The following is a 10,573-nucleotide window of genomic DNA, read 5'->3' on the forward strand; positions in this document are numbered from 1 at the left end:
TGGCGGAGTTTACCCCATAAAGTTGGGCGGGTTGAATGGGCCAAACTGTAACGAATTGTTAACAGGTGACATTCTATGACCCATGAGCTGGCTATAATGATGTGGAAAAAAAACTTCAAAGCTGGGCGGGCCATGGCCCATCCGGCCTTGCCTAAACTCCACGGGTGCCGACTCGGCTCCTTTACCGTACTGCACCTTACCGTTGGCTCACTGACGCGTGGGGCCGGCCCCCGTGTCAGTGGGCTGGCGGCACGTCAGAGGAGCTGCGTCTCAGGGGTGCACGTTTGGTTTGACCAATCTCATGACTTAACTTGTATCCCACGGACTCTGGACTTTGATGAATAAAGTGCCCCTAAAAAAGTTGCTAAAAAAAATATACGTTGCTCAAAAAAAGTGCCCCTAAAAAAGAAAATGAAAACCGATCAGATAATCGACCGAGCGGACGCGCGATCCGAACCCCCAGGACGGACCTTCACCCTTTCTCGCCAGCGCTGCCATGGGGAAGTCGGAGGCGAGACCCAAGGGCTATGGCGGCAGCGGAAGCCCCGGGTAAGAGAATCCCTGCCCCCTCTCCTCTCGAGCTGTCGAGCTATCTTGATTTGGCTGCCTGATTTGTTTGGGTTTGGTTTTGGGTTCCAGGAAGATCTTCGTCGGAGGGCTCCCGCGCGACACCACACTAGGTAACTCGCTTTGGTTCCTTCCTGTTATGTTGTTGGTATGTGATGCTTGTGGCGCCTTGTGTTGGATGTGGTCACTCAGATCTCGATTCAGTCGTATCGTGTAGAGATCGGTATTTACTGGACTAGATTTCTACGGTTTAATGCGTTTGTATGTTTGTTTAACTAGATTGTGTAGGCATATTCTATTTTTTTCATGTATACGCTTATTTTTGTTGCACTGATTAATGCGAGTGAGACGCCGAGTTAGTCGAGCGAGACACCGAGTTAGTGTGCGGACTTTGTAGCATGTAAATTTTGACAAGACGGTACTATGTTTGCTGCCCCCTTTGATCTTCAAAATAAATTCTATCAACGGCCACATAAATCTGCTTAGCATTGTAGTTTTTTGTGTGGTTTTATTCGGAACTGTTGTCAACCCGTGGCATGCATATCACGTGGCTATTTGTGTTTTGTAGTATTGAAGCAAAACATCTGTTTATTCATGACATTATTCGACGTATTAAATTACTTTACTAAGTTATTTTCACGACCAAGGAGATGCTGTTTGTGCACAATGTGGGTTGCAATTGATCCATGGGAATTAATGCCTACAGAGGAGCATGAACGGACTAGCACTGTTTGAGTCAATTATGTTTGGTTCTTTACCAATCATCTGATTGATATAGATACTACCCCAGTTAATCTCTCCGCTCCAAAATGCTTGAAGTTCTAGGTTTGTCCTCTTAAGTCAAACATCTTTAAGCTTGACCAAGCCTATAGAAAATATACTAACATCTAGAACATCAAATTAGTGTCATTAGATTCATCATAAAATGTATTTTCATACTATATACAGCTGATGTTGTAGATGTTAAAATATTTTTCTATAGACCTTGTCAAACTCAAAGATGTTTGACTTAGGACAAACCTAAAACTTCATGTGTTTTGGAATGGAGGGAATCCCTGAGTAATATATTCTCTTGAGTTATATTTTAGTACTAATTTGTATATGTAATTTTCAATGACAGCCACATTTCAGAAGCATTTTGGCAACTATGGGGAGATTGTTGATTCGGTGATAATGAAAAATAAGCAGACATCTCAGCCAAGGGGTTTTGGCTTTATTACATATTCTGACCCTGCTATTGTTGATAAAGTGATGGAGGACACCCATGTCATCAATGGAAAGCAAGTAGGTTTTGTGTTCTAAATACACCACCTAGGAGTGCAGCTTCACAATTGCTAAACTGTTTATTGTACTTTATAAAGATAAGCACTTCTAGCTTTACTGTTAATGCCTACGCCTTGTGCATGTGACTTCCATATGCTCACTATAGATGGCCTGCTTAAATACTCATCCATGTTAACTTACTGATTATAAAATCTTGATCTTCTGATATATCTATTTTACTTATTGATTTGATGCTTGCTTCATTTTCAATTATAATCATTCATCAAGCACTTCAAATGCTAACAGGGTTTTAGTTGCACCTATGTCAGTCTGTTTCTCTGTGTTCTTTAATTTATGGTGTTTCTGGTTCAGTTTGATATCAACTGTGTGAATCCAGTTGCTCATTTTTTTAAGTTGGTCTATGCAAATATGCTTTGATTAAAGTTCTATTTTGCCATTTTTAGATTCTTGTTAGCTCTATTGTTGTTGTATATATAAAAAAACTCCTGTTCTCTTCTATGTAGATTGGCACTCGAGTACCATATGCCTAGTGTATAACTTCCCTGTTCCTACATGATTGTAATGGAAATTACTTAGTGGGCTTCCCTGTTTTTGTTTCCAGGTTGAGATAAAGAGAACCATTCCAAAAGATTATATGCAGTCCAACCCTAAGGATTTCAGAACTAAAAAGATATTTGTTGGTGGCCTTCCCCCTATACTGACAGAAGGTATTATACGTTATGGAATCATATTGTCTGCTTCCCATTCTTTTTTGCGAGTCTGCTTCCTTATACATCCATTCTATGTGTTTATTACTAGATAATTTCAAGGATTTCTTTGAAAAATATGGAGCTGTGGTTGAGCACCAGATTATGCATGATCATCAAACAAGACGCTCCCGAGGCTTTGGATTTGTTGTTTTTGAATCTGAGGAGGTTGTAGATGATTTGTTAGCAAATGGGAATATGATTGATCTTGCAGGTTCGAAGGTGAGTCTTGTGCATTTCATAACACAAATGCCACCATTTGTTAGCCCCTCCACTGTAATACTTTACAGGTTGAAACGTGTAAAGAAGTTTCACTTCAAATTAATGTCTGCCAAAAGAAATTTCATTCTTTTGTACTCCCTCTGTTCACAAATATAAGATGTTTTGGATATTTCAATATGGACTACATACGGACCGAAATGAGTGAACCCCACTAAGACGTGTCTATATACGTCCAATTCTGAAAAAAGTTAGAACATCTTATATTTGTGAACGAGGGAGTACATGTCAACAACTGTGTTAGTGTCATGGACCATCATGCTTTACAGATCATTGGTAGCGAGGACCTATAGGTTTGTATTTGTCAGTACTTAGGTCAGTTGCTTTGTTTGTAGGTGGAGATCAAGAAAGCAGAACCAAAGAAATCCTCAAATCTGCCAACATCAACTGGTAGTGATTCTAGATCAGCATATGGTAGGGATTCTAGGGACCATCCTTCTGGGGATGACCATGGTGGACTGGCTGATGCTTATAGCAGCTACAACAGTGGTGGATTTGGTCCTTATAGGAACCATGGAGGTTTTGTTGGTGGTCACGGCGGGGTACGTCACTACCATGAGCGATACAGTCATTACTATCCAGGATTAGGAGGCTATGAAGGCATGTCTTCCTTTGGTTATCCTAGCCGTTTTGGGCCATATGGAGGAGGCTTTGATGGACCCTATGCTGGAGGGAACTTGCGTGGCTACAGGCGGGGTGGTGATGAGAGCTTTGGTGGCCCTGGTAGTTCTAGCTTTGATGGCGCCATGTATGCTGGGGCATATGATCCTGCACTAGGTGTTTATGCACCTGGCGGCACACCTGATATGATGAATAGGGGAAGTTTTGCCCCAGGACGATATCACCCATATTGATGATTGGAAAGTGTCCTTAAGGATTTAGCCCAGCATAACTATCCTCGACATCGTTGCTTTTGCAAGTTGTGATTTTAGCAATTACTAGCATACTAGAGAACCCTGTAATGGTCGAACCCATGTTCTGTAAATGCTTGCTAGTTTGTCTGAACTTTAGCTTTTATTAGTTATTGTGTTGACGGTTTTGTTTGGGATGATATAGAACTATGGTACTTGTCGTAGCGTAACATCTGCATTGTAGATTATGTTTATAATAAACTAGCAAAAGAGCGGTGGAAATAAATCCTTGCACGTCCCTAGTGATCCAAGCGATCCATTCTCGTGCTTCTCTACCCAGCAAACTACAGTTGCCATGAACCAGGGTTAACCAAGTTTGGGCTGAGGAGTGCTGTCCGGCAATATCAGAAGGCTTCATGAAGATTATCCATCCTTGGGTTAATATATCAGCCTAATATTTCTGAGCATCGTCATCTAGTGAAACATAACCATATGCTAGCTGCATAAAAGTCTTTGCCCAAAAGGATAATCCTAGAATTTCGTCTGTCTTCTGGATTTGGAGTGCATCTCATTACATAGTTTTTGAGACGTTACAGAGGGAGTATTTCAAAACTTATATAGATTTGAACCAAATGACTTTGTCTATTCACAAGCTTATGTTTTTCTACAGAAATCATCTACCACACTAGTTGTTGGATAGGAAGGGTTAGCCACGGGGTATATAGAAAATCAGTTTTTAGCCTGGTTTTCACAAAACCCGTTTTACAATGTTGTTTATCAAGAACGAGTGTATGGAAAACTGTGTTTGGGTTAGGAAAGTAATAAATTGGCGTTGTATAATTCTTTGTTTGGATAGCATATCACGGTGGCCTCTTCCTACTTTTGTCCGCTCAGCCGCCATTGATGAACCTTCTGTAACAACCCTGCCGGATCGAAGCAAGAGGGAAAGGGGATCGGGAGAAATCAGATGAGCTTGAGGGAGAAGAAAGAGCAGGTGAGAGCTGGAAGAAGAAGATCGATTGAGGATTCAGAAATATTCTTTTCCAACGATGCCCCCACTCGGTGGTCACGCACACATACATATAGTTTGGCTGCTCATGGCCCCACTCGCCATATACACACTGCCTACCCATGGACTAGTCCGCTGTCACTGCCCGTGGGCCCTAGTCTTCCTCTTCTTCGTCTCGCACCGTGGGTGCCTCATTGTCCACCTTCCTCTCTGGAGGGAAGGGCGTGACATTTTCCCCCGCTTGAGGTGGAGCTCCCCCTTCGAGATCCATGTTTGGGATTTTTGTTGCAACACATGGTAGTTCTCCCAGGTCGCACTCGCTGGTGACAAGGTACGCCAATGTACCAGGACCTGTGGGATGGCGGCATTCCCTTTCTTGACCAGGCGGCGCTCTAGAATAGCGTGCGACACCAGGTCACCGATGGTGAGGTCCGGTGGCACTGGTAGCTGATTGAAGATTGGCGAGTAGTCCGCTGTGTACGGCTTCAGCTGCGAAACATGAAAAACCGGGTGAATTTTGCTTTCCTGTGGCAGATCCAACTTGTAGGCGAGCGATCCAATGCGGCTGAGGATTGTGTATGGTCCGAAGAATTTGTAGGCGAGCTTCAGACATGGCCTGTTGACCATCGATGACTGGACGTAGGGCTGTAACTTGAGCAGCACTTGGTCGCCCACGTTGAACTCCCGCTCTGTGCGCTTGCGATCAGCTTGGTGCTTCATGTGATGCTGGCCGCGCTGCAGGTGGTCTTTGAGCATGTCAGTGAAATGCTGATGCTCTGCGGGCAGGTCCTGTAGTGATTCCGGAGTCTGAACATTGAACAGATTGGGCAGAGCTTCAAAATTGGGGTCAACGCCATATAGAGCTTTGAACGGCGTACAACCAATTGCACTGTGGTAGCTGGAGTTGTACCAAAACTCCGCCATAGGTAGCCACTTCTTCCAGCGGTGCGGCGTGTCGTGGACGGCGCAGCGCAGGTAGTGCTCAAGGCACTGGTTGACGCGCTCGCTCTGGCCATCCGTCTGTGGATGATACGCCGTGGTATACAGCAGTTTAGTTCCAACCAGTGCAAACAATTCCCTCCAAAAAGCGCTTTTAAAGATCTTGTCGCGGTCCGAGACAATGGATTCTGGAACTCCATGTAGTCTGACAATGTTATCAAGGAATGCCCGCGCCACCTGAGGAGCTGTGAACGGGTGATGCAGCGCGGTAAAGTGGGAATACTTTGTTAGGCGATCAACCACCACTAGGATCACATCAGCACCATCCGAGCGTGGTAAGCCTTCTATGAAATCCATCGTCACCTCTCCCCAAGCTCGAGCAGGTATTGGTAATGGTTGGAGAGTGCCGGATGGGTGGGCATGCTCATGCTTCACTTGTTGACAAACAGTGCATTGCTTCACAAACTCCTCCACTTGCACTTTCATCCCTGGCCAGTAAAACAAATTCTTAAGGCGCAAGTACGTCGGGCGTATGCCAGAATGCCCCCAACTGTTGTGGTGTGAAGTTCACTGATTAGTTTGGTCTGCAAAGCTGCATTATCACCAATCCATAAGCGGCCTTTATACTTGATCATGCCTCTGTCCAATTCGTGTTCGTGATCGTCTGGACTGTGGACAGCCAATGCTCGCAATAAGTCGGTAGCTTTAGCATCAGTTTGATATGAGTTCCGTACCTCTTGAATCCAGGATGGTTGACATGTGGATGTGACTGTGATGGTAAGCAGATGGCCAATCCGGGACAACGAGTCCGCTGCAGTGTTGTCCACGCCACGTCTGAACTTGAACTGAAACTGTAAGCCACCCAACTTAGCCATGGCTTTGCGCTGAAGATCGGAGCCGAGTTGCCGTCCCCCTAATGTGCATAAGCTCTTGTGATCCATCATGATTGTAAATGGACCACGTTGTGTAACACCCCGGATGTAACTTTCCCAATTTGTACTCCAATTCTTGCCGTTTCCGGCGTTAAGTTATATTTATTTCCTCGGGTTCGGGTTTTGTCTCCGTGTGTTGTTGTCGTTGTCATGCATCTCATATCATGTCATCATGTGCACTGCATTTGCATACGTGTTCATCTCATGCATTCGAGCATTTTCCCCGTTGTCCGTTTTGCATTCCGGCGCTTCGTTCTCCTCCGGTGGCCATTTCTAGCTTTCTTTCGTGTGTGGGGATTAAACATTTCCGGATTGGACCGAGACTTGCCAAGCGGCCTTGGTTTACTACCGGTAGACCGCCTGTCAAGTTTCGTGTCATTTGGACTTCGTTTGATACTCCAACGGTTAACCGAGGGACCGAAAAGGCCTCGTGTGTGTTGCAGCCCAACACCCCTCCAATTTGGCCCAAAACCCACCAAACTCTGCTCCATCACCTAGAGGGTTCGATCACGATCGCGTGGCCGAAAACCGCACCTCATTTGGACTCTCCTAACTCCACTTATGCCTATAAATAGACCCTCCCGTTTTCGGATCTTCTTCTCCCACGAAACCCTAAAAAAAATAGATCTCCGCCGCGCCGGACGTGTCCGACCCGCGCCGGACAACGTCCGGATCCGCCGCCGCCAACCACCGGGCGCCACGTGGCGCGGGCGGACCACATCACCGCCGCCACTCCCGCCGGCCCGTCAGGCCCGGAGCGGGCCCGCCTCTCCGCCGCTCGGGCCAGAGCCCGCGCCTTCTCCCCGCCTCGTCTTCCCCAGCCCTGGGTGCCCGAGCCCCGCCGCCGTCGAAGCCCGCCGCCGCCGCACCATTTCCGGCCGGGGCAAGCTCCGCCCCGGGCCACCTCGTCGCCGGCCGCCGCCCCTCGCCGCCTCCGGTCGTCGCCTCGTCGCCGGCGCCGCCTCCTCCGCCACTCCGGCCTCTCCCTCCTCGTCTCCGAGCTCCGGCCGCCACGAACTCCACCGGTGAACAGGAACTCCGGCGGTGAAAAGTAGCTCCGGCGAGTGCATCGGGAACCGCGCTGGATCTGGATCTGAAAAAAAATCCCCTCGGTTGACTTTTTCTCCCCGGAACCCTAATTTTTATGCAAACTTTGACCTGTTATATCTCCGCATCTGTAGCTTCGATTTGGGCATATAGCATATCAAAATGTTTGCTTCAGTGAGTACATCATTTCATTCCATTGCATCATTTTCATTTGAGCTCATCTTGATGCCCGAAATGCTGTTAGAAGGAGGCTTCGTGAGTTAATTGTCAGATCTGCTACTCCGTTTAGCACTTTTATCATTTTTGCCATGATTATTGTGTGCATGATATGCCTGTGAGTCCTTCATATGTTTTGTTAAGCATCTTGTTATCTTTCCAGAGGTGCAACCCATGCATTTTTAGGATGTGTGTGGTGACTTGTGCAAGCTTGCAAAGTGAGGCACCCGGTAATTCTGTTTTCAGGGACTTAGTGATTTCACTAAGTCCTGGGATTGTTTAGTTCACGATGCCATATGTTCTTATTGTTTCCTAGTGATCCGTGCCTCTTTTGAGGATGACCAGTAAAGGAGTTTTGTTAATCTTGTAGTGCTCTATCCATCCATGTCTTTGTTTGCAATTATGAAGCACCCTAGCTAGAGTCAATCGAGCTCTACTTTTGCTTCGTTGCGAATCTGGGCAGATCGTCAACTTGTTTGCGATTTTGCCGATGTTATTATAATTGATCCATGCATGCTATGCCATTGTTCTTGCCATGTCTAGCTTGTATTTTGTGCCTTCTTTTTGGGTGTATGCTTGTCTTGCCATGACTTGCACCATGGCGAGTGCATCGAGCTCGTAAACATGCCTTCGTGAGTTATGTTTCAGCATGTCCCAGTTTTTACTAAGTCCGAAAATTGATTATGTTTTTGCTATGTCCGTATGCTTGTTAGTATATTTTGTGATCCCTTTTGGCTCAAGGTCACTAAGGGACTTTTGTTAAGCTTGTTGAGTAGCTCCATGCCATGTCTTTCTTTGTCATGTTCAGGTCCTGTAGCATGTTGTTTTGTTGCTCCGAAGAGGGCTATATGATCTGAAATTCCAGACAAGTGTTAATTTCACTAAGTCTGAGATCTGTTTTACCATTTGCGTTTTTGCCATGCTTGTTTGAACCTGTTAATGGATGAATTGGCCATAGCTCAGTGCTAGACTTTTGTTAAGCATCTTGTGCGCATCCCTGCCATGTATTTTGTTGTCATGTTTGGGTGCTGTAGCATGTTCATCTCATTGCATTTAGATGCCTACTTGTTGTAAATCGCAGACCGGTGTCATTTTTGAATCGCCTGCCATTTCCAAACCGTAACTCCGATTCCGGCGTTCTTTATATCGTTTTCAAGCGATTTCATCTCATCTTTCCAGTGGCACCCTTGGAATTCCAAGTTGAGGCCAGGTTCATGCATTTTCCTGTCATATCTTGCATTTTTGCATCCCGCATCGCATCCCGCATAGCATATCATCTTTGCATTGTGTTGTTTGAGTTTGCACGTGGTTGATTGTGTCCTTGTTGCTTGTTTGTCTTGTTTGGGTAGAGCCGGGAGACGAGTTCGCTAACGAGGAGCCCGTTGAGTTTGCTCTTGAGGATCCAGTCAACTCTGACAACTGTGCAGGCAAGATGATCATACCCTCGAAATCACTACTATCTTTGCTATGCTAGCTTGCTCGCTCTTTTGCTATGCCATTGCTACGATGCCTACCACTTGCTTGCAAGCCTCCCAAATTGCCATGTCAAACCTCTAACCCACCATTGTCCTAGCAAACCGTTGATTGGCTATGTTACCGCTTTGCTCAGCCCCTCTTATAGCGTGCTAGTTGCAGGTGAAGATCGGAGGTCGTTCCTTGTTGGAACATCTTTTATTTACTTGTTGGGATATCATTATATTATCTTGCTATCTTAATGCATCTATATACTTGGTAGAGGGTGGAAGGCTCGGCCTCTCGCCTAGTGTTTTGTTCCACTCTTGCCGCCCTAGTTTCCGTCATATCGGTGTTATGTTTCCGGATTTTGCGTTCCTTACGCGGTTGGGTTATAATGGGAACCCCTTGATATTTCGCCTTAATTAAAGCTTTTCCAGCAATGCCCAACCTTGGTCTTACCATTTGCCACCTAGCCTCTTTTTCCCTCGGGTTTCCGGAGCCCGCGGGTCATCTTATTTAAACCCCCCCGGGCCAGTGCTCCTTTGAGTGTTGGTCCAAACTAGAGTCCTGTGCAGCGCCCCCTCGGGGAAACTCGAGGTTTGGTTTTAGTTGTATGGAGCGCTCATCTGAGTGTGCCCTGAGAAAGAGATATGTGCAGCTCCTATCAGGATTTGTCGGCACATTCGGACGGTGTTGCTGGTCTTGTTTTAACCTGTCGAAGTGTCTTGAGTTACTGAGATACCGAGTCTGATCGGAACGTCTTGGGAGGAGGTCTATTCCTTCGTTGACCATGAGAGCTTGTCATGGGCTAAGTTGGGACTCCCCTGCAGGGATTGAACTTTCGAAAGCCGTGCATGTGGATATGGGCAGATGGGAATTTGTTAATGTCCAGTTGTAGATAACTTGAACCTTAATTTAATTAAAATGAATCAACCGAGTGTGTTACCGTGATGGCCTCTTCTCGGCGGAGTCCGGGAAGTGGACACGATGTTGGAGTAATGTTTGCGCAGGTTGTTCTCTAGTTTCTCGCTCGTGCTTTGCCTCCTCTTCTCGCTCTCCTTTGTGAATAAGTTAGCCACCATACTTGCTAGTCGCTTGCTGCAGCTCCACTCATATTTTATCTTGCCTTACCCATAAGCTCAAATAGTCTTGATCGCGAGGGTGCGAGATTGCTGAGTTCCCGTGGCTCACAGTTCACTATTACACCAGATGCAGGGCCTGATGATTCCACTCCAGGAGACGCGTATG

General features: G+C 46.1%; 1 protein-coding gene across 1 annotated transcript; it reads left to right on the forward strand.

Moving 5' to 3' along the window:
- The first annotated feature begins 400 nt into the window (after positions 1-400).
- LOC123154110 (heterogeneous nuclear ribonucleoprotein 1) lies at positions 401-3,927 on the forward strand. Its single transcript, XM_044572901.1, has 6 exons — positions 401-549; positions 640-680; positions 1,688-1,851; positions 2,453-2,558; positions 2,650-2,819; positions 3,212-3,927. Exons 1-6 carry the CDS (start codon positions 497-499, stop codon positions 3,728-3,730), a joined length of 1,053 nt encoding a protein of 350 aa, XP_044428836.1. The 5' UTR covers positions 401-496; the 3' UTR covers positions 3,731-3,927.
- The last annotated feature ends 6,646 nt before the right edge of the window (positions 3,928-10,573 follow it).

The sequence above is a fragment of the Triticum aestivum genome, chromosome 7A, assembly GCF_018294505.1.
Source record: "Triticum aestivum cultivar Chinese Spring chromosome 7A, IWGSC CS RefSeq v2.1, whole genome shotgun sequence".
NCBI lineage: Eukaryota > Viridiplantae > Streptophyta > Magnoliopsida > Poales > Poaceae > Triticum > Triticum aestivum.

Coding starts and splice junctions, on each gene's coding strand:
- LOC123154110 (XM_044572901.1), top strand. CDS start 497: ATGGGGAAGTCGGAGGCGAGACCCAAGGGCTATGGCGGCAGCGGAAGC. Junction 1,852..2,452: donor ATGTCATCAATGGAAAGCAA/GTAGGTTTTGTG, acceptor TTTTGTTTCCAG/GTTGAGATAAAGAGAACCAT. Junction 2,559..2,649: donor TCCCCCTATACTGACAGAAG/GTATTATACGTT, acceptor GTTTATTACTAG/ATAATTTCAAGGATTTCTTT.